Source organism: Esox lucius, chromosome 17, assembly GCF_011004845.1.
Source record: "Esox lucius isolate fEsoLuc1 chromosome 17, fEsoLuc1.pri, whole genome shotgun sequence".
Classification (NCBI taxonomy): Eukaryota; Metazoa; Chordata; class Actinopteri; order Esociformes; family Esocidae; genus Esox; species Esox lucius.
The window spans coordinates 22,703,582-22,727,437 of record NC_047585.1 but is presented as its reverse complement, the minus strand read 5'-3'; the positions used below and the strand labels follow the sequence as shown (position 1 = coordinate 22,727,437).

Sequence of the window (23,856 nt, the reverse complement as noted above, 5' to 3'; positions counted from 1 at the left end):
TAATTGTCAACGCTAGAGAGACAAACTCCCTCGACAATTTAATTGTACTGCTAAATTGATTTGTGTGCACTTATATTTTTCAATTACTGTTAGAACACGTGTGCCGTAGAGCACTGATCTGTTACTTTTTAGTTGAATGCAAAGTGTTACCCATTTAGTATTTTAATTTTGAACCCTGGAGTGCACTTTCCGATTCTTTCCCCAGTAGTCATGGATGACCTGTTAAGTTAGAGATGATGCATTTGACCTTTAAATTTGTTCTCTTGACAGAACCTTGTTTCTTTAATTAATATGAATCGGTCTGTTCAGAACGCTTAACACTTGAGAGGGAATTTCCATGTCCATGTTGGGTTTTCCCTTTGACGTGCACTCTCCCAGGGTAAAGTTGGGCATGTGTACTCATGGAGATGGGGCATTTGGGAAGGTGGGCATGGGGTGTCTGAGAGACATTATTTAAATCCTGCTAAAGGAAATAAGTTGTTGACAGGATCAACCTAGTACAGTAGTGTCCCAGTGCATGTGAAAATGTCGTTCCTGCTGCTGTGTTTGACCTTGTTGATGCCCCCACCTTTGACCCGCTTTGGCCTTAAGTTGACCCTTTTCCAGAATTTTCCTTAATATGCCGCGTCCCAGGATCCCTCGGATTCAGCCATCCTTGGACGACCGCATCTTCCCCCAACAGCCTGGTGTCGCTGCCGTCTATGGCGTGAGTATCCCTTCTCTGCACCAGCCACCTGTTAAGCCCCATACAATGCATTCCCATTGCCTCGCGTGAAGCGTGTATTATTCACCTTTTTTGGAGCTGAATATCACGTAAAGTTAGCGATTTGGATATTGTACATGTCAATATCGCAATTTGGATTATATTTTGATTAATTGTGCAGCCCTAATCACAATAAGTGCATGATAAATGTATAAAAACAAGTCTTCTAAATATGAAGGGGCACCTATACATGATTGTATGGACTTCACATTACTTGTTCTGGTGCACGTATATAAGTTAAGTATCTGGACTCCGTTGGTGACATTGACGTTTCTAGTCATGACCTTAGTGATCTTAAGGTCTCCCCTCAGGTGTTTAAGCCCGGGCTTTGGTTGGGCCACTCAAGGACATTCAAAGACCTGTTCTGAAGCCACTCCAGCGTGGCCTTGGCTGTGTGCTTTGGGTTGTTGTCGTGCTGAAAGATGAGTCTTTGGCCCAGTCTGAGGTTGTTTGCTCTGGATCAGGTTTTTCTCAAGGATCTGCCTGTATTTTTCTCTGTTCATCCTTCCCAGTCTCTGCCACAGAGAAGCGTCTTTATAGCATGATTCTCCCACCACCATGCTTCACTGTAAGGATGGTTTTAGTTAATGTTTCAAATAATATTTTTCTACAACATTGGTCAGAGTGCCTGAAATATTCCCAATCCAAACTTTCTCAATGGTCCATTTAAGTTTGCATTCATTTGTAATCTACTAATATATCACTCTAAACACTTGCAGTACTATCCTTCCCTACCTGTACTAGCTAATACTCATTTGGTAAGGTACGACGAGGTGGAGACAAGTTGTTTAGCGGCAGAATTCTACTCTGTGCCCCTTTAAGCTCTGTTAGTGTGGCCATTGGGTTCTTGGTCACCTCCCTGACCAAGGCCCTTATTTGGCAGGATGGGTAGCTATTGGTAGAGTCTTGGTGGTTTTAAACTTCTTCCATTTCACTATGACTGAGCCCACTGCACCAGGAAACTTTCAATGCTTAAGCAATTTCTTTTATGCCTGGACAGAGTACTATCTCAGTTCTAGAGACATCTCAAGGTTGATTGGTAAAGGGGCTGGATACTTATGTGCAAGAGTTCCATATTATTTTGAATACAGTTCCAAATAAGACTAAACATGTTTAAATAAAGTCTATAACAAAATGTGGCGAAAGTCAAGTGGTCTAAATACCACATGAAGGCACTGTAAATACCTAAAATGTAGTTATACATCTTTTTAACTGCAGCTAAATGTTTCTTGTAACCATCAGTAACATTCATGCATTCTCTACAGGCAACTTGACCAAGTCTTCGGCTGCAAACCGTTGTATTTTTGCTATGTTTTCAATGATTACAACCCATGTACATTTATTTTCCTGTTATGTTCACATAGGTTTTCTTAACTGTTGCAGCGCTCACTCGCATTTGGCTGAACACAATTCAATTAAACAGAACAAGTAAACAGACAGCAACATCCGTTAGTCAGCCTGCCAACCTCCCTTCCTGTTGTCAGAAGGCAGGGGTTTAAAGCCTATAGATCAAGCTGTGCCCTGAGTGCTTCTAAGAGCTATGATGAGAACAGATGATGACTGTAGACACTGTCCAGTGCCTATGGAAGAATCAAGTCCCCCCGAAATAACAATATGCTTAATAAAGCAAGGCCTGATAAATAGTTGTTTTTGAAGGTATTCTAAAATTGAGTTTTTTATGGCTACAAGAGAACACCGTTACAAAATCATCATACAGGGCTAGACGATAAAAATAAAAACCAGGCCCAACACTTGACCTATTAATTTCAAATGATTATTACAAAGGGTTACAGCTCAGGGTTTCAGGGTCGGGTGGAGGATTGCACAGCAAATATTTACTGTTTACAGACTTACATATGTTCCCAAAACTTGGGAATAAGCATATACTGTATAAGAGGAATAGCAGGGACAATGTGTGTGATGGCATTAACAGCTAACTAGATGACAGCTTTTTCCAGCTTTGACAGGTGTTAGTCTGCTACGTTTGTTGTGACATAACCACATGTTTTTTTTTTTATTGGAGAGCACAATCAAGTGTTGACTCCATACAAAACGTTCCATTGCACAGACTGCCTCCATACATGTATGCAGGAATATTTAGTAAGGAGTTTATAGCGTGAGGTCACTAAACCCAGAACATTACGTGTGATATGCTAAAAAGCCATGCATCCCCTGGTCTCATCTCTCTAGACCAGGCAAGATTTGCTTGCAGAGGTTTGAGCGAAGAGAGCCGTCTGCACAACAAGTGTTCTTTGAATTTCCATTCATCTTTGAGAACAAAGAGCATAGGCCAGAGGTATATGCCTCACAAACAGCCCTAACCTGCACCTTACCTAAGTGCTACCGGGGGGAAACGTCTAGTTTCACTGGGAACTTTGGAGACAAGTTGAGAGCTCGGTGTGAGACAAAGTAAGGTTGGTGTGGGTCAACTTGGACGTGGGTAGATGTGCGCCTGTGTGAGAATGTCTAGCACATTACCAAGAATTGCCATCTGTTTCAGTTCAAAATCAAACTCACCTTTTTTGGCCCTTAATGGTTTGCGTCCCTGGACGGGGGGCTGTGAGTGGGGCCTTGAGAAAGAATGCATCCTAACTGGTGATGACTTGCTGAATACATTTCTGAACAACTCCTATTTGTAAATGTGCTGTGGTTTCTCACAAAGTAGTCAAAATATATAGTGCCTTCGGAAAGTATTCAGACCCCTTCACATCTTCCACATTTTGTTGTGTTGCAGACTTAATTTATAGTTGTGCAACAAAATCTTTTTGCCATCTATCTACCTTTTGACAAAACAGCGAGGTAAAGCATTCGAAATTCACAATCCAAGCTTACACAGACATTTACCCTTGTTCTTCCTCTGTGCTCAGTACCTTTTCGTACATTTGCTGTCCTCTTGTGTTTCTTTACTGCAGGGACCCCGGCCCCCCGGCCCTCCCTACACGGCACATGACATTACAAAGGGACACCCTAACTTGGCGGGCACGCCCCCGGGGCATGCCCACTCGCCGGCGCTCTCTCAGGTATCAGTACCCACAGCTTCCCCATATCGCTACCCTAAGGGCTGGGAGGCAGGCGGAGGGGTGAGTGTAGCTGAGCCGCCGCCATTACCCTCACTGAGTTTCACCATTACCCTCACTGCGTTTCACCACTGGCCTGTCTGTCTGTCTGTCTCTGTTCCTTCCTGAGTGATGCTGTCAAAACAAATGCTGTCTCAACTGCCATCTTCATCGGAATGCCTGTCACCTCTTTGCTTCGTATGCCTGTTGATCGCCCTATGATTGTTTTTTCGTATTGATGTATGTGCTGTCTGCTCAATAATCCAAGAGATGCACATTTGTCTTAATGATCAGAATTCCACAGGACATAAGCAACTTCCATACTGCTGTGGTGTTTTCTCTGTCTCTGTATGAGAGCCTACTAAATGGTTAATCAATTAGTCACTAAGCCAGTAGGTTATGTTGGGGCTGCTGGAATTGGCTGGTTTCTGTTACTGCCATGACACACTTACACCAGACAGCCTTTGTGGAAGCAGTTTGTGTTTAAACAATTCCCATGTTCCTGTGTTCATCATGGTCCTCTCATCCCATACACAAGTAAGCCTAAAATAACTGCTCTTTGGCCTATTAATAGTGTCTGCAGCTGTTGGCCCCTATTCATTAATTGATTCATTATCCTAGCTATGTTATATGTACAGCTACATCACCAGCCTCCCATAGGAGCAAGCAGTGCCACTCAAGTCCCCTCCATGGCACACATGAAGTAATGCAGCACAGATGACACAGGGCTCCAAACCAAAAAATCAATTAAGGAGCCATTGGCTCTTATAGGGGGCAAAAAACAGGCGCCAAATATTTTTTTAAGAGCCACATAACAATGCACTTACTTTTATTCACCTTGTTGTGTGCATGTCTCTCCTCTTCCGACTTATGAACTATATACAGTCAAATTTAATTTTTTTTTACGCAGAATCTGAGCCAGTGTCACTGCCACTGACCATGATTATACATATAGCCTAATCCGTAGGAAATGTGCATTTCTCCCTTGCGCGTTCACTAGCCTACTGCAAAGATCGTCAACCTAATCTTTGCAGCCGACAGAAAACACTTGTTTATTAATAAACAATTAAAATGTCTCATTGCAAACCATAGACAATAGCATATAAGAGGCGCAAACAGAGCGGAAATTGCAGGCGCGGCTCAAAATGGCTGTTATTTCAAATAGAGCACATTTTAAACTAACCGGTTAACCGGTTTCAACCGGCTAATGGGGCTTGGCGGTCGGTCAAGAACATTTTTAGTTTTCGCCATAGTGGAAGGGGGGGCAGACTATGTACAAATGAACGACTTTAAGAAAACAAATGAAGCGATAGGCTACTGGTTATAAAACATGCACGTAGGATGCAAATTTTACAATCAAAGGGAGTAAATTTGCATTGTCGCCAATAAATATATTTGGTCGCAAATGCAACCATTTTAGTCGCAGTTTGGAGCCCTGTGATCTGGTTTTATAGTGGGACATGTAGTACAAGATATCACCATCCTTGGCTCTCAGGCATAATGCTTACAGAAATTCCCAATAAGGCTGGCACGGCATCAGCATGTAGTGTTTCATTAGACTTGTACGGTTGATTACCATGGTTACACACCCACTGTCCGTTAGTCTCTATTGTGGAGACGAGCAGTGGTTTAGTTGGTGTAAATTCTACCCAGGTAAAATGGCCAAACTGCTCTGTCATCGCTACTGTCTTCGGCTTGTTCCTAACTATCATTTCCTTGGTTCTTTTTCTCCCCTTTCCCGCTGGTGCATACACCTCCCTCTCCCCATCCTTCTCCCTCCCACATCCGTCCTCCCCTCTGTCCCTCCCACAGTCACCATACACTACTGGACAGAATGCTGGCTCCGCACCTCTAGTGTACTCTCCTCAGACCCAGCAATTGAATGCACAGCCACAGAGTCGCCCGGTAAGTGCCCGTTCTTTCCATGCTTTGTCTATATATATTATAACTGGTGTTCTTTGGGAAACTCAGACTTGTGAACATTACAGCCAAATTAACTTTGAACAGTTTCATTGCCATACAGTGCATATCAGACAATTAAAATTGTCTATTTAATCCCAAAATATTTGAACGCTGCAGTGTTGCTAGTCCCATCAGATAACCTTCCACAAATCAAGAGAAATCAAGAGAAATCTTGATTTGTTTATCAAAGATCTCGGACTTGGCCCTTAGGTTAATAGACAAAGTAGGTTTTTATCAAATGTGTTAAAACATTGCATATATAGCCTCTAAAATATTAGTATTAGGTCAATGCATGGTGATTCTGCTAGACTGAAGAAAATGTAGCCCCTTATTAAATTCATTTGTAATCTTTATTTTTCATCTGTTGGCAACATTTTCCTTCTCAACAAACTAACACAATCTGAATTTAACTGCTGGATTCAAACTTTTTTTGCATTCTGTTACAATTAAGAAGATCTAGGCATTCAAACCTAGGCTAATGGTGATCCAGTTGTGATCTAGTAGCTTTATCTGAATGTGCCTTTGGAACTTTTTGGTCCACATTCATAAAGAGGAAGGGGAATAATATCTGATTGATGTTTAACCACATGAACACGTTTTATTAATTGCACCTTTCATCATGGGCTAAAAAAGTAGGAACTTAAATAGAAAATGTTGTAATGTTTGCAAGTATGGGTCTGTTATGTTTCCTTTTAATTGGCCTGGACTGTCAGGCAAGTCCACTGTATACCCTCTGCTCCTGAGACATCTACAATGCTAAATGTTTTGCGATGCCGGTGTTAAACATTGTATGACTTAGTTCGTGGTACTTAATGTCGCCAAGTCATGATGATATGGATTCAGTGTTTCCATGACTTTAAGGTTATATACTTAAAGTATTGTACTGTTCTATCTGCACTTTCAATGTAGTCATCTTCCATGCCCAGCCCCAGCCCCAGCCCCCCTGTCATATGGAGCCAGCAGGTCTGCATCATCTCCTCCAACGGCTCTACTGCTCTCTATTGTTTTGTATTACCCTGCCTCGGTCTATCCCTCATGGCTCATCGTGTCTGTGTCCCTTTCTCTCTGTGTGTTCTTCTCCTGCTTTGCCATCGCTGGCTCACTGTCTTTCTGCCGGACCCCACGCCCTCTCTCTGATCAGTTTCCGCCGGGCCCTCGACCGACCCACCATCAGGTAACTTGGCCCCTTTCCCACGTGTCCTGTTCCTTATACATCTTCAACTAGTGCACATCCGTTCACCTGTTATTGCTCACCAGCTCTGCAATCTGTGGAAATAGGCCCAATTGTCCTGATGTCTCCTATTGAGAATGTGTGACTCCCCTTCCCACCTGCTTTTCATCCAAGCATGTCACGGTCTGGTATTTTGACGATAGTCATTTGTTCTTGATTTTTCACGTTAATATTGAAGGAATAACTAAGACTGTCTGACTGCCAGTAAGATTGCCATAATAGTGATTACTTATTTTCTTCTCATGTTAGATGGTTGAGCAGTTGCTAGTCAACCTATTAGTTCTGCCTGTGTTTTCCGATTGCTTACAGTGTATATAGAAATGCAATATACCTTGAATATTATGAAATGTATATTAGTGCAGCACAGTATGGTTGTGCTCCTTACCTACCCACCATAATCCGCACTTAATTAGATTTATTTTGTGAAATTTAATTATATACAAAAATACAAAACAGACATTTTAGAATTGAAAATATCTCAACCCTCCTTATAATAGCAATCTAAAATAGCTCAGAGTTAACCACTCACCTTCAAAATCACACACTGAGTTAATTGGCCCCACCTGTGTAAGTTGTGATTCACACTACCCAAGGCATGCTTAGTGCTTAAACCATTTTGTAAATAAGACTGGTCACGTATAGCTAAATCCGTAGATTGATGGAGACATCGGTTTGGCTGAAATATATAACTATTTTTAAACTTTTTATTTATGATTTTATTTTGCAATTAAAGATAGAAATAGTATAGTCTGCAGATATAGTGAGAAGTCCTAATAAACATGCATGAAACTCAGAGCCAAAACCCAACAATAACTGAAAAAGTTGGGTGCGAAAAAGTTGGGTTCGTATTGGCACTGTGTATGTTTTGGGAAATTGGTGTAAATCTATATAAAAAAGTGCTGAAAGATTTTATATTGTATCTATGGAAGATTTTATTTATATCAAAATTGTTGTCTACAAAGCAGTTTAATTTAATAGAATATACTAGTTGGCATGCAGTCTTTTCAATCCTCCTTTTAAAAGTGGTTAATTTGTGTTAGATTATCTGATGTCTGGTGGGTATTTTGTTATTTTAAGATGTTGTTTTGATGGTGAATGTGTGTGTTTTTGGGGGTTGTTATTGAGCATAACTGATGAAGCATTACAGATTCCTGGTGGATCACAGAGATAAGTGTCCTGTAGTGTTTTCCGGTTGTCATTTTATTTCTTCCAGTGTGTCGTGAAGAGTAGCAGATGCCGTTTATACACACTGGGTCACAGGCAGACCAGCGCCACCCACCCTGTCCGTAACGTCTTGTCCAACATTCTAGCCTTCTGGATGATTCTTTGTTGACCATTTTGACCAACTATTAATAGGCAGCCTCCTAGGTCAGTCAGGCTCTGTGTGTCAGAATTTGAACTGTTTACTGTCACAGAGTACACAGTACATGCCCTGTCACACACTGACTCTGTTCTGTCCTGGCGCTGCCCTGCAGGAAGTAGATTCAGAAAACAGATGAAATGAAACAAAGGGGCTATTATATGGTCAAAGAAAATGAGCCTTGTCTTTGACAAGTTGCTGTCCTCCTCCACAATAAGCTCTACATAGTGATCTGAAAATTGATTCATCTGTCGAAAACCTTTCCATTCACACACATCCAACCTGTTTTGTTACTCTTTGCTAAATTAATTTTATTTTACTGTTTAGGTCTGAGAATCAACAGGTCATACATAGGATGAAATTGTTTGGTCTGACCGTGTTGAATGTAATATGTCCAATACATCCGTTTTAGAGTTTTCTTGAGCTTGTGTTTACTGTGAGTGGTCATCTTTCAGTTTGTTCACTAAGAGTTCCTATGTTGTTATTTGGAAGGTGCAGCATAAGTGTCATTTTAACATTTTGCCCAGTTGCATGACTTTGTCATAGTAAAGGATGAAGTGTCATAGAAAATTCTTATCCAGTATACATTTACACTTGTTGGAATGTCATGGCAATGTTGGCACTGCAGCAAAAATAGTTTCTGATAAAATGTTGTGCCACATGTTAAAATGCTACGATAATACTTTCAAGGTGCCCTCCTCAATTATTGGGGCAGTGGAGCTTTTTGTCTTCCTTTGGCTTCATACTCCAAGTTTGGATTTGATATCAAATAATTACTATGAGGTTAAAGTATATATTAGAAGCTTTTATTTTATGGTATTTCTGTACTTATTAATATTCACCATTTAGAAATAAAACTTTTTATACATAGCTCCTCTATTTCAGTGTTCGGACAATTGGCCAAAGGACTTCGTCATTCAGGTGTCAATGTTTTAGGTTTTGTGTTTGCTTGTGGAGTCTGGCGTTGGTGTCTGTTAACATAAAGACCAAAAAAGGTGTCAGTGAAAGTGAAGGAACCTGTTACCAAAAACAGCTGTTGGAATTTCATTGAGAAGAAGAAAATGCACTGATGAGTTTAGGCATCCAGCAATGGAGTTGAATGCTAGTAAATTCGCTGTTAGAATGCCGATAAAGTGTTGCACACACCTGAGACCACCCATTTGGCAAAAGGTCCCATATTGTGATAGGCTTCTGATGTGTGTTTGCGTATGTACGTACATGTTGTGTGTGATTATTCACTATGTTTATACTGTACATGTGCCTCCACATTCATCAATGCAGTCTCCCATTGGCTTTTCTTTCTTTCCTGCTTCAATACTCAAGGGAGGATTCAGGCCCATCCAGGTAATATGTATTCTTATTAGAATTATCTGCAGATGCATGGCATGAGACATTCCTACTTGTCTACTGGTCCTAACCTCTAACCCAGAGCCCTCCAGTGCCCATCATATTCACTGCAATGTGCCTCCCCTTCTCCCAAACCGTAAAAATGTTTAACTGCATGACAAACAACACTCTTCTCTCTTTTTAACCTAAATAGTCTAATGGTCACAGCTGTTACTTTTTATGATTCAGTAATTTCTCTCTATTTTACTTACCACGTTCGTAGTCTAACATCATGTTTGGGTGAATAGCAGTTGGAATATTAGAACTGTCATTTTCTTCCTTCCCAGAGTATAAACTTTTTTATCCAGGTTTTTGGGGATCTGTACCCTGTCAGACCAATAGATCCAGAGGTTTCATAGCCATCTGCATGTGCAGATCACATTCGTCTTGTTAGTTTTGCCAAGTCTGCACTGGAAAGTTCAATAAAGTTAGCTCAATTCTAAATAAATTTGACATTTTAGTTATTTAGCAGCGGTTACATATCCAGTCTTATGTTATTGCATACTATAACGTTATTGCGTTTCTTACATCCACGCAGCATCATTCTGCTTTTCAACTATTTAATGTCAATGCTTCAATTCATGGGAATTAGCATTTTGGCTCTTATGTACCTTGAATTCATTTTACTGAATATACTCTTAACAAATTAGCCTAGCACACCTGTATGTTTAGCCTTGTGGTGCACACTGCTGAATGTTATCCACACATGCAGAAGGTTCTGGTCTGGCGGGCTACAGAAACCCAAAAATTAGACTCTGCAGCTCTTGTTTATTTTTATGACTGGCATTCACTTACAGTAACATGTATACCTAAAGTAGATATCCCTAATTCGCTGTCCCCTTATATCACTCTTGCTATACTTATTTTCAGATTACAGCTTACAATAGCTTAAGAAACAATGTTTTGGGATATTTTGAAAGTATTGAATAGCACATTCACCTGTCATGGGGAAGGTCATATATGTATACATACAGCCAGGGATGGTCAGTATTTATGATGCATGTTTTTAAAATATATATTTCAAATACAAAATAGGATTTTGTAATTTGAATTTGATAGGGTTGATGAAAATGGCTTCATATTTTGTATCAAAATACTTCAATGTTTTGTATTTTGTACTTTAAAAATACTGTAAAATACTTAGAGAAGTCTACATGAGGACATCATAAAAATGCTGCCTCTGATTGGTGCCTATTCAGTAATTTGCCCAGACTTGTTAAGATCAGAAAAGAAAATGTATCCATACCCGAAGATGAAGGTCAATGAGAGAAACTTGTAGGTTGCCAGCTTTCCATCGTTTCTAGCTACATTTAAAATAAAACATTGATCAGTTTATAATTGCAGACAAAGTGCACACAAAAATAATCTACTTCCAAATAGGTGTCCAGTGATTGATAAATAAATAATTGATTGCTAAATGATTGTACCCTAATTGAAGCAGCTGTTTAATAGGATCATGATTTTGCATACCATTGCATGAATGATTGCCTGACACATAATTTATCATTCAATTTATGATTAACAATCAAATGATTAATTACTTAGAAACTAGTTGCTAGGAATAAAGGTGTCATTAGTTTTTGTCTTATGAATTACCTCTTTGTCATTGAGTCAGTGTTGCTGATGCAAAGTAGGCCCTTCATTAACAAACACTAAGTAACTAAATTAGCATACAATTATGAGTCATTAGCAAACTTTTAGCCAAACATTAAACTGTTGGTTACTTTAAAACTAACCTTCATCTGGGCCGATCACAGGGATATGTGTATATTTGATCTGTTACCTGGTTGCATATGTCAGATTTATTGCATGACTCGTTAGGCAGAGAAAAGCTGTAGCTTTCCAACATTGTCTACTTAATCAACTGAGTCTGTACTGATGAAGGGATAGATGAAATAGGCCCATAGATGGATGGTTTGCGAAATAATTTCATGCTCCCTTGTAAAATACAAAAACACAGTAGTTTATTTTGATACATGGTGTACTGCTGCTGTATTTTGTAATTTATTTTGATACCAAATATCTTAATTTGAAGTGTTTAAAATTAGAATAAATTATGTATATTTGTCCATCTCTGCATACAGCCATTGACTAACGTACACACAAACAACAATACTAATGAAAAATTTCAACACCTACTTTTTCAAGGGTATTCTTATTTGTACTATTTTCCACATTGATTGAAACATTGTCAAATGAGACAAAAGACTGTTTGGCCCCAAACATCAGAGGTGGGTGGGTATGTGAGGTTGTTGTGGGGTTTGCTTCCAAAGGCCCTGGGAACCTTGTTAGGATGCATGACATCATGGACTGTTAATTAGCAGGAGATTTAAGAGCAACATCCGACTGCCTCTGCCAGGACGCTAAATGGGTTGTTGTTGGGTCATCCAGAAGGACAATGATCCAAAGCATTCCCCCAGAACACACAAATATTGCTCCCTGACTAAAGTTTTCTGCAATGGCCATGCCAGTTCCCTGACTTAAACCCCCCTGAAACCTTGTGATGTGAAGTCCATAAGCGAGGACCAAGGAATGTTTTGTAGAGATTCTGCAAGTATGAATGGTCTCAGATCCCTTGCAATGTGTGCTCCCACCTTATCAAAAATGTAGAATGCCTCACTGCTATTATGTTAGAAAGGAGATAGTGCCCAAAGTAGTAAATGCAGTGGTTCCAATAATTGTGAGAGGTTTAAGAGAAGTAATTCCTTTGAACATTTTCACCTAAATTAAAGGTTACATTTTATCTTCATTAAGCTGACAACCAAAAATGCCTTTTTAATACACTTGTTTGTTCATCCTAACCAAAGGGGTCAATAAATGTGGAGGGCATTGTATTATACATTCACTAAAGCGTAAACACTAACATTTTATCCTAGAGCACTTTACTGCTAAAAGTGCGATCAAATGCGATACTTTGAAAGCAGTAATTGCTCTATCAAAAACCCCTGTGTAAAAATATATTAATTTTTTTAAAGGGGCAGTATTTGCAAGAAGCTGCAGTTATCTTGCAGTTTTTTGTTAAAGATTAAATAAACCTAGCTGTCATTTGAAAAGAACCCATCCATGGTGATTTGCAGTGAAGGTTAATGGTCTTGCTAAGGGACACCCTTTTTTTCAATTACTAACTCAGGATTTGTGTTGACTATGCATGTGACAGTTAATTTGTTTGCATAGAGCAAGTGTATGTCGTGTCTAAGAAAGTGTATGGCTGCATGGAGAAATGGGTACAGGGAGTGGCTGCGTGGTGGTGTAAGAATAGCCAAGAAATATTTATTATAATAAATCTGATGAATTAACAAGGAGATGTGTGATGCTAAAAAGCTAGCTAGTTAGCTATGTTTTTAACGATAGATGAGCTGTCTGTGGCTATCCACTTTTTCCCCTTGTAAATGGGTGTGGAACCAGTGAGGGTATCGTGTTACTCAAATCTGCTGAGCCACAGCGTTGTCACAGCGTTGTGGGAGGCTACGACCACTGGTGGGCCTCTGTGTTTTGATTGTCCACAAGCTCCATTTCCCATCTGAGGGAACCCAGCTGGAAGGGTTAGGAGTCAGGACTCCCACTGCAGGACGCATGGGTGTAGTTCACTGGGTTGCTTGCAAGGGTTGTGTGCCTAATTTCCATAGGGGACCAGTAAGAAGAAGTCTGAAAATTGTTTTGATAGGAACATCTGCTCAATTACTTGGTGTCCAAAGGGTTTGTTTATGCCACCTGAGGAAGGATTTGTTTAGTGTGTTTTTTTATGTATGTGTGTAGACAGAAACAGGAGGTGATGGAGTGTAAGTGTCATCCACCTGGTCTTCAAAGGAAAATGCTCTTTCTCTCTCTGAGGTTTCAGTTGTTTCCTTGAGCCCATTCATCCCAAAAGCTGATAGGAGATGGCACAGTACAAGCATAAAGTGATTTATGTTGGGAGGTGAAAATTGTGGCTTTTCTCTTCCTTCTCAGGGCTTTACCTCACTCACATTTAATATCTCGGTCTCTGTGTGTCTCACCTCTCAGTTTTTCCAGAGGGCTCAGATGCAGACAGCACGGCCAACCATCCCCACAAACACTCCCTCTCTGCGGCCTGGCTCTCAGAACCCCACAGCGGCGGTGTACCCCCCCAACCAGCCCACCATGATGATGATGGCCCCCATGCCCTTCCCATCCCCACAGGCTGCCCAGTACTACATCCCGCAGGTCAGACTGACTGCCCTGCTGCCTCTGTTCTCCAGTTGGAATTCCTCTACCTATTCCCCCACACTACTTTGAACCCTTTTGTCGTATGCCCTCTGCAGTATCGCCACAGTACGCCCTATGTACCCCCTCAGCAATTCTCAGTGCAGCCGCCTGGATCGGGCACCTTTTATCCAGGCCCTGGCCCGGGAGAGTACCCTGCTCAGTACGGTGAGTCGCACGCGCACCTCACTTGAAACCTGACCAGCCCTAACTGACATGTACAAAGTGCATACGTAGACATCTCTGTTAGCCTTTTCTGGGGAAATGGTTTTATTCAGACCCCTTCAAGTCACTCCCCCTTCACTACCACCACTTCACACACACAGGCAGACACTGTTCTCATCTTGCCTTTTCCTCCCTGTCAGCTCCTGGACCTCAATTCTACCCAGGACAGCAGGTTTACCCCCCTTCCCCTACCCCCATCATAGTGCCTACACCACAGCAACCTCCACCAGCCAAGCGTGAGAAGAAAACAGTGAGTGTCTCAGCACGCTGCCCTCTCTACTCAGTGATATGCATGCTATGGTTCACGAAACATATTCACCGTAACACACTCCTAATGTAACCATTACACATTCATACACTAAAGACTACGATAAATTATCAATGCGACAGCATTTTGAGTATTGGGTAGGGATGCACCGATACCATTTTTTTCAGGTCGAGTACAAGTACAAGTACTTACATTTCGGTTCTTGTCGATACAGAGTACCGATACCAAATACCTAAAGCTGCACTAGGTTTTTTTTAAGTAAAAAAACTAAACAAAGGTTTTCTCCCCTATAAACGTTGTGCACCGGGTTCTGGTATTTCCACAACTCTCCCGTCTTTTCACTTGACGAGAGTCTTATTTTCACCTATATAGATATAGTTATTTTATCAATGTCATTCACAAATGAAAGTAAAACATTGTTGTTCCATGAAATGAAATAGCTTTGTCACTGTAAAGTTCGTCTTCAGTCTTGCTATCAATTGCTCAATTCTTATGACTTTTCCAAGTAGTAAGATATTAGTAAGCCTATTTCAGGCTAATAAGCTATTAAAATGGCCAGTGGCAACAGGCAAAATCCGAAAATCTTAAGTCCTATTTTGCCGCTGAATTTATATAACGTTTTACTGCATACTTTTATTTTGAAGGCAAAATACAAAAACCGGAGGTCTTATTGCTGCTGCCGAATCTCTAACGTTAATCCGTTGTGGCTATCGAGTTGTGAAAGTTAGCAAGGTAGCCAGCTAACTTTTTACCTTGAGTTGTGGCTCAGACGATGGCTACGTTTATATGAATGTGACAGACACTTACTGACAGTTCAACACAAACGTGCGCATACAAAGACACAGCCAGTTACTATTCCCTGACCTCACTAGCTAGTTTGATACCCTGAATGTGCAGGACGTTGCTTCTCTGCTCTGATGCTCATGCAGTAGTAAACTGTGCGCGATTCAATGAATCTTTTCACACTCAGCTCTTTCATAAAATGTCTCTGGACTTTATTTTGCTTCTCCAGTGTTGGAGTTAGCTGTTGTTGTGGTTCTGCGCTGCTAGCATTACCATACTCATTGAACTCTGTGCTGTCGTGTCTAACGATGTGTGGTCAAATTGCTTGTGTTAAATTATTGTTTTTCCTTTCCTCCTCTTGACAATTTAGCAGAGCTTGCACTCTACTTGTGTCATTGCTGACATCTCTGTCATCCCACTCTACCAATCTGATTTCTATATTTTATACTTATGCGTCCAGAGGCGACACAACCATCGGGTTTCACTTAATGTTTCCATGACGTGGTATCGGCCTACTTCTTTGAGTACAAGTACATGAGCCCAGTATCGGCCCGATACTGGGATCGGTATGGGTACATCCCTGGTATTGGGGATCAGCAGTTTGGTTTGATTAGAAGCGTATCTGTTTAACATGTAAGCCTGCATTACCGCAATTATATTTAGAGTTCCAAGAAACAATCTGAAATACAAAGAATGCCATTGTCTCTATTCCAAAAGTGATGCCACTATATCCCTTTAATCCAGTGGGAACAGTGCACTGCTACACCACTCTAGGACACTACTGCCCTGAATGGCTTGGGGAGAGTTGCTCTAAGATGCCGGCGCTTTAGTGAGATACTGCTGCTTTCGTGTCATTGTCCTCCCAGATTCGTATTCGTGACCCCAACCAAGGAGGGAAGGACATCACAGAGGAGATCATGGCGGGGGGCACAGGGAGCCGGAATCCAACCCCCCCTGTCGGGCGACCTTCCTCCACCCCTACCCCTCCACAGGTAAGAACATGTCTATCATCCCACCTACTCCTGAAGTGAAACTTATAGCATTTCAGCAACATCAAATCGAGAACTACTACCCCAACAGTAATATGACACTTTTTTTTCATTCTCATTGGATGTTTGAAAATGTGTAAGGCAGTTTTGCAGTAACAGTGTATCAAACAGCTGCACCACAGCCAATTTGAAATACACTAGGAGTATACACAAGCCAGCCATTTGCCATATTGACCTTCTCAGTGACTGATCTGAAATCTGTTTTAGTGACATTAGCAACAGCAGGAAGTCAGACCATTAGAAAGCATTAAAAGTTAAATGTAGACAGGCTTTTTCACATAAGAAAACAACAAAAAGACGTGAAATGGACATAAGTGCACAACATAATCACGATAGAATTTCAGCAATTTAGATTTAGGTAATTTAGTCAAATTTTAGGAGCTAATTTATTATTAGTGTTTGTCATTAACTCAATTCTGATTCTAATATTGACATGACCATGCGCATTGAGGTTCTTTGAGGTGTAGTTGACATTTCTCCTCAGTGAGGATGATAACATGTTGATTTACAGTGGATATAAAAAGTCTATACACCCCTGTTAAAATGCCAGGTTTTTGTGAAAGAATGAGACTAAGATAAATCATGTCAGAACTTTTTCACTTTTAATGTGACCTATAATGTGAACAATTCAATTGAAAAACAAATTGAAATCTTTGAGAGAATTAAAAAAAGAATAATTACAATTAGCTTGTACAAACAAACAATCACATTCAAACTCATGTTAAATAAGTCATTACACACCTGCCATCATTTAAAGTGACTGATTAATCACAAAAAAAGTTCAACTGTTCTAGTAGGATTTTCAAGACATTTTCTTAGTTGCATCTCAGAGCAAAAGCCATGGTCCGCAGAGAGCTTCTGGGGGATCTCATTGTTAAAAGATATCAGTCAGGAGAAGGGTACAAAATAATTTCCAAAGCATTAGATATACCATGGAACACACTGAAGACAGTCATCATCAAGTGGAGAAAATATGGCACAACAGAGACATTACCATGAACTGGACATCCCTCCAAAATTTATGAAAAGACTTCCAAGAGGCCAGGAAGGCGGTGTGCTACATGTGACAACAATATCCCGTATTCTTCATATGAATGGGCTATTGGATAGGTTGGCAAGACGGAAGCCTTTTCTTAGAAAGAAAAACATCCAAGCCCGGATGAAGTTTGCAACAAAAAAAATAGCATGTGTGAAAATGTGTTATGGTTTGATGAAACCAAGGTTGAACTTTTTGGCCATAATTCCAAAAGGTATGTTTGGCACAAACAACACTGCACATCACCCAAAGAACACCATACCCACAGTGAAGCATGGTGGTGGCAGCATCATGCTTTGGGGCTGTTTTTCTCCAGCTGGAACCGAGGCCTTAGTCAGGGTGGAGGGAATTATGAACAGTTCCAAATACCAGGTAATTTTGGCACAAAACCTTCAGGTGTTCATTAGAAGGCTGAAGATGAAGTTCACCTTTCAGCACAACAACGACCCAAAGCACATATCCAATTCCAAAAAAGCATGGGTTCACCAGAAGAAGATTAACGTTTGGGAATGGCCCAGCCACAGCCTCGACCTGAATACAATTGAACGTCTATGGGATGATCTGAAGAGGGCTGTGCACAGATGTCCTCGCAATCTGACAGATTTGGATCGCTTTTGCAAAGAGTGGGCTAATATTGCCACGTCAAGATGTGCCATGCTAATAGACTCCTACCCTAAAAGACTGAGTGCTGTAATAAAATCAAAAGGTGCTTCAACAAAGTATTAGTTTAAGGGTGTGCACACTTATGCAACCAGGTTATTTTGACTTTTTTATTATTCCCCCTCAAAGAGTTTGTTTTTCAATTGAAATGTTCAGTTCTGTCATGATTTATCTTTGTCTCATTCTTTTACATCACAAGAAACTGGCATTTTAACAGGGGTGTGTAGACTTTTTATATCCACTGTATCTCTCTGTGGCATTGTAGGTCTATAAATCCAATGCTTTTTTTCTCCCAAGCCCTTGAAGGATGGGTGTCAAGGCCATCATTTAGGATTGGTTTCACACTTGATAATTTGGGAATGGCATCTGTTTGTTTGCAGAGAGGGTGTGAGCACAGATGGATGCACTACAAAACAAGATGCTACAACCCTAACTTTGCAAGCACAAAGCACTAATTTCCTATGGGACTTGGAAAGCACTAATTTCCTATGGAAGACTTGAAGTAGGTTAGTCAGTAAAATGTTGAATTGTATTGTAAGACAGCGACTAGAGTTGATTGAAAAGGTATGAATGTATTCTAAGCTATCCTCCCAATCTTACCTAGGTATTTCAGAACCCCATTATTTTCCCCATTTTGCTTTGAAGAACCAATTATTTTTCTCATTTTCCAGGTTTATGCTATATTAGTTGGTTTGATGTTTGGCAGATTTAGAAGTACCTATAAAACATAATGGGATATCGTTTTTTTAACACTGGGAAATGTTTATGCAAGTTGTCTTACATTTGCAGATATCTGAAGAACTTGTGAGGTTATCATTATGTATGATGGGATTATGGCTAATTTTTGAATAGGATAGGAGAGATATTCCAGCAATAGAATAGGGGTGGCAATCTACACATTGTAAAAAGCGTTATTTGGTTGTATAAATTAAGGCCTTGGGTATCAATAAAATACAAAAAGGTATAATATCAAGTATTTAATTACTTTGATGCGGGATCTGTTTCTGCATGTTTTGTAAAACATTGGTTTTTCTTTGAATTTTTTTTTTTATATATCTCAGCTTGTTACTATAAAAATATTTAAAAAGGCAGTTTTTAGTACCAATGAAAGGAATGAATTGTCCACTTTAAACTGTTTATAATAAATTGTTTTGGGGGGAAAATGATAAAGCCATTAATGTGGAAAAATAAACTTATTTAGGAAATGTCTAGGAAAAACAGGGTTAAAACTTGGCATTAATTCTTTGCAGGAAGGGAATTTGAGGAGTTCTCTAAAATGTAAATGTACTTTTATTTACATTGATTTTTACGTTGGTGTGTGGGAGAACTATAGCCCTCAATAGTAAAGTGTAGCTTTGTTACTTAATTCCCCATATTGGTGAATTTCTCTGAGAAAGTGTTTTCCTTAAAAGGGTCTTGTATCCCAAATGAATGGATCACTGTAAGTTTTGGCTACTGGATTGAGATTGAGTTATGTAGAGAAGAGTTTAATCTGTGTGTAGGGAAATGTTAATAAGGGTTTCTTATTATAACCATGTATTCCTGCATCCAATCTGAAAGTTTTAATGGCAAACTGAAGAGAAGCGGCGATAACCCTAAACCCTGTCTAGTTCCTCCATGGATGTTAAATATACCAACAGTGATGGTTAATATTCTTGCACAGGTCCTGTTATATTGAAGTTGGATCTCATAATAAACCTGTCTCTGATTTTACATTTCTGCAGGAACGCAAGTAGGTAGGACCATTCGTGTCGGTAAAGGCCTTCTCTGCATAAGGAGAGAATGGTGAGGGTCAGGGTCATGTAAAATAGTATATTAAGATTAAATAAGGAATTTGTGGTAGGGGTGTTGCTGACATGATTCAAATTAACTAGTGCCAACCAATTACTTTACCTAAAAGCAATAGTAGAGCCATTGAGCATCAGACATTGAGTGCTTCCTTCGAAATAAATGAGTTGCTATACTTTTCGCGTTCATGTCAATGTCAGAGTCGAAGCCTCACAAATTTAAAAGGTTAAATTCTCAATGACTAAGTTGCACATTAATTCTGTCTTTTGAATGAAAATTAGGGGGGGAAAAGTAGATTTTGCTGGGTTTCGGTGTAGCAGATTCATTCTGGATCCCTGCCATTCTTTCAATTACCACAGCTTCATCCAAATTTTAAAGCTCGTCAGAATTAATATCTGCTCTGAGAGCAGAGGCCAGAGTGGGAAAACAATTATTATTTTTTAATAGGAGAATTTGTCATGCCCTGTGGTCTTTATGGTGTTATTTGTTACTGGTAATTCTCAAAGAGAGATTTGATCATTTAGGAAGTCAGAATACTTTGTATTCAAGGAGATTCCACTGTTCCTGAAAATTATACAAGTTTAAAGGATTTGAACCTGCATGAGTCTGGCAGAATTTATATATGAGATAAAAATCCATTAAGGGAAAAGTAGATAACCCCTTAAACATGTTCAGCTTGTAGTTGGTCATGAAAATTGAACTGGCATATTTTTAGAGTATCCACCCAGCGCTTTTACCTTGCTTGCAATGGGACTTTCAAAGACTGAAATTATCACAGTAACCTGTAACTCAAAAAATTACCCTGTATTCTAAATGTTTAAAGAAAAAAATCTAACTATTCTTTAAAGGGAACCTGAACAATCAAAATAAAATCTAGACTAAGCCCTGATCAGCAGGTAGCCTAGCATGAAGTCTATACTAATACTATGAAGAGTATATGGTTATATCACCAACTTGATGTACAAGGTGATGTACTAGGACCATGCTGCATAGCTACTAGGGGTGAAACGGTTTACCAAACTCATGGTTCGGTACGATATAATATAGTGGTGTCATGGTTCGGTACGGTTTCAATACATCTGCAAAATAAATACCTGAGAAATAAGATTATAATAGTAAGAAATTATTCTGAGAGATTATTATAATAGTATGATATGGAAATAAAGGGACAACAAAAAAACAGCAGTGCCTGTCTTATAAAATAAAATAGTAATTTAAAACAGAATTCAACAAGAGTGCATAACCCAGCGGCTTATATCAATATTAAGTCACATAGCAGTGTATTAAACAAAATATGACCCCTTGAAACACGTTACTTTCAAAGAAGGAAAAAAAAAGGTAATTTGTACATGCATTTTCTATTTGCCGTGTATAACAGTAAGTAGACCCAAATAGAATATAGTCAATGAACAGAGCCTATATGTTGTAGAAGTTCTATCCACCACTGGTTGGTTATCCTCGTTATAGTTTACAGGGAAACAGAAATATTGCCAGATGGCAGTCCTGATTGATATTGGGGCTAGTGATGGCCAAATGAGGCTTAATCAGCATTATTTTAGCAGCAGGATATTATGATGGCAGCACTCAGATTTCCTTTTCAAAATAAAAGCCATCATTGATATTTACAAGCCAATATAGTTAACAATCTGTCAAAAAGAACAGAAAAGAACAACATTGGAACGGACATTTAAACATAACATTTTATGAATAGATTAACTATATTGCCTTATTTCAATTATGGCTTTTATTTTGAAAAAGGAAATCTGAGTTAGCGCTGCTAGCATAATATCCTGCTGCTAAAAGAACAGTAATGACGTCTCGAATTGCCATCACTAATTGGTGATCTTGGCATCTTCTAGTTCTGGCTCATCAATGCTTGCCATGTTGCTCTTTTTCATTTAGCTACCTGTTAATTCCTTCTTAAGCTAATTGCTGTTAAGACGGTCTCTTAGCTATGTTCTCGCTGGAGTGAAATAACTAACGTGCGGAGCATACAGTACAGTTACGAGAACAAACAAACATTTTTTAAAGACAACTTTATTACTATGGACATTTTTCCCAGGTTAGTCCATACGCCATTGGTCTATGCAAGAGTTTTTTTTTCTTTTTCTTCAATGAAATATTTTTAAACGTGTGTGTGTATATATAACTGTGTGTGTGTGTGTGTATATATGTGTATATATATATGTGTGTCTGTGTGTGTGTGTGTATATATATATATGTGTGTGTGTGTGTGTATATATATATATGTGTGTGTGTGTGTGTGTATGTATATATATATGTGTGTGTATGTATATATATATGTGTGTGTGTATATATATATGTGTGTGTGTATATATATATGTGTGTGTGTGTGTATATATATGTGTGTGTGTGTGTGTATATATATGTGTGTGTGTGTGTATATATATGTGTGTGTGTGTGTATATATATGTGTATGTGTGTGTGTATATATATGTGTGTGTGTGTGTGTATATATATGTGTGTGTGTGTGTGTGTGTGTGTGTATGTATATATATATGTGTGTGTGTGTGTGTGTGTGTGTGTGTGTGTGTGTGTGTGTGTGTGTGTGTGTGTGTGTGTGTGTGTGTGTGTGTGTGTGTGTGTATGTATGTATATATATATGTGTGTGTGTGTGTGTGTGTGTGTGTGTGTGTGTGTGTGTGTGTGTGTGTGTGTGTGTGTGTGTATATGTATGTATGTATGTATGTACATTATATTTATTTTCTATCTATAATACATGATAAATGTATTTTTCTGTTCACAGCGCGCAAAAACCGTGCACTATGGCACCTGTACCGAGCGGTTCAGTACGAATACACGTACCGTTTCACCCCTAATAGCTACAGACAAAAATTATGCATTTTTATAGGTGTTACTTTCTCAACAACTGCACGATAGCAATTCAAAGACTATGGAAAGTAGGGCTGTTTCTGCACCTTGACATGCAGATGGGTAAAATAGTTACTGAAATCTATATACTGACTGCGTCTAGTCTATCCAATCTCGCATTGAGGAATATAATACTAATTCAGAATTAAGCATTAACTGCAGTGAAGTGCTACACTAATTACCAGTCCAGAAATATTAATTCTGTCTGCGTAGGGACCATCAGTAAAGGTGCTTTGTCTACGTCATTAAACCTAATAGTATTTCAACCACGTAAAATATGCATCCAAGACTAACTATTACAGGTTTTAATCTTCTATAAAACTGGCCAAGCTGATGTATATGGACCATGTCTGTGATGTATACGTTTTACTGAGTTCTTGCAGTTTCTCGCTGGTCCCTAAAATGGCTTTGCTCCACAAGATGCAGAGATAAAAACTGACCAACAAAACTGTGTCAGCTAGCTACATGTAAATGTCAACTAGAAGCATTCATTAAATCAGTGTGTGACATTATGGACACAGCTAGCCACACAGACTTCAGCTACTACCCCAATGCACTGCTCTATGCCAGGACTCTAACACATTCATCTGGCCCTAGCCTCCTTTTCCAAGCCTTTGTTATTCTACCTACCTGCATGTGTCAGTGTTCTGCGTCTCCCTCTCTTCCTGTACAGTCAGTGTAATGGAAAATTTAGTTTCTGTTTTCTGTCCCTCCATAAAGAATCCTGAATGTACAGTATTTCTTCAACTCATTTATTCAAACAAAATGTCATTGCTTACTGCATTCTGAATAATCAAAGAAAACATAGGCAATCATCTTACATTACATCCTGCTGGATTCTGTGGAGGGAAGGCTTTTGTTGTAACAATTCCTGCCCTGTTATTGGACATTAACTGTCTTTCTCTGCCTTTTGTCTTTTTACACTCGTTGCTTTGTTTAATCTTGTGTGCCTCCATTTCTGTCATTCTCTCTCCACCTTCTCTACCTATTGCTGTCTTTCTTCCTCCCCCACCCCCCCCTCTTTTCCTTTGCTTTCTTTATTGGCTGCTTTCCTTGGTTGCTGCCTCTCCTGCTTCCCCCTGTCTTTTCCTTGGCCGATTGTGTCTAACCATACCCACTGGTCACCTTGGTTCCACTTCATTTTGTTTCTGTGCTTGCTTGTGCTTATTTGTCTGT

General features: G+C 39.5%; 1 protein-coding gene across 12 annotated transcripts in view; it reads left to right on the top strand.

Annotated features, from left to right (window-relative positions):
• eif4g3a (eukaryotic translation initiation factor 4 gamma, 3a) overlaps nucleotides 1-23,856 on the top strand; it is a 51,707-nt gene that overhangs the window by 12,156 nt on the left and 15,695 nt on the right. For 4 of the 12 annotated variants that reach the window (XM_010881781.5, XM_010881778.5, XM_010881773.5 and 1 more), the window contains exons 2-11: nucleotides 607-706; nucleotides 3,676-3,843; nucleotides 5,632-5,724; nucleotides 6,691-6,744; nucleotides 6,923-6,955; nucleotides 9,696-9,716; nucleotides 13,761-13,940; nucleotides 14,039-14,147; nucleotides 14,345-14,454; nucleotides 16,113-16,247. In XM_010881781.5, coding sequence (XP_010880083.3) covers nucleotides 607-706; nucleotides 3,676-3,843; nucleotides 5,632-5,724; nucleotides 6,691-6,744; nucleotides 6,923-6,955; nucleotides 9,696-9,716; nucleotides 13,761-13,940; nucleotides 14,039-14,147; nucleotides 14,345-14,454; nucleotides 16,113-16,247 — 1,003 coding nt within the window. The remainder of the gene's footprint in view (nucleotides 1-606; nucleotides 707-3,675; nucleotides 3,844-5,631; nucleotides 5,725-6,690; nucleotides 6,745-6,922; nucleotides 6,956-9,695; nucleotides 9,717-13,760; nucleotides 13,941-14,038; nucleotides 14,148-14,344; nucleotides 14,455-16,112; nucleotides 16,248-23,856) is intronic. The other 8 variants (XM_010881777.5, XM_010881787.5, XM_010881783.5 and 5 more) reach the window with 8 other exon arrangements.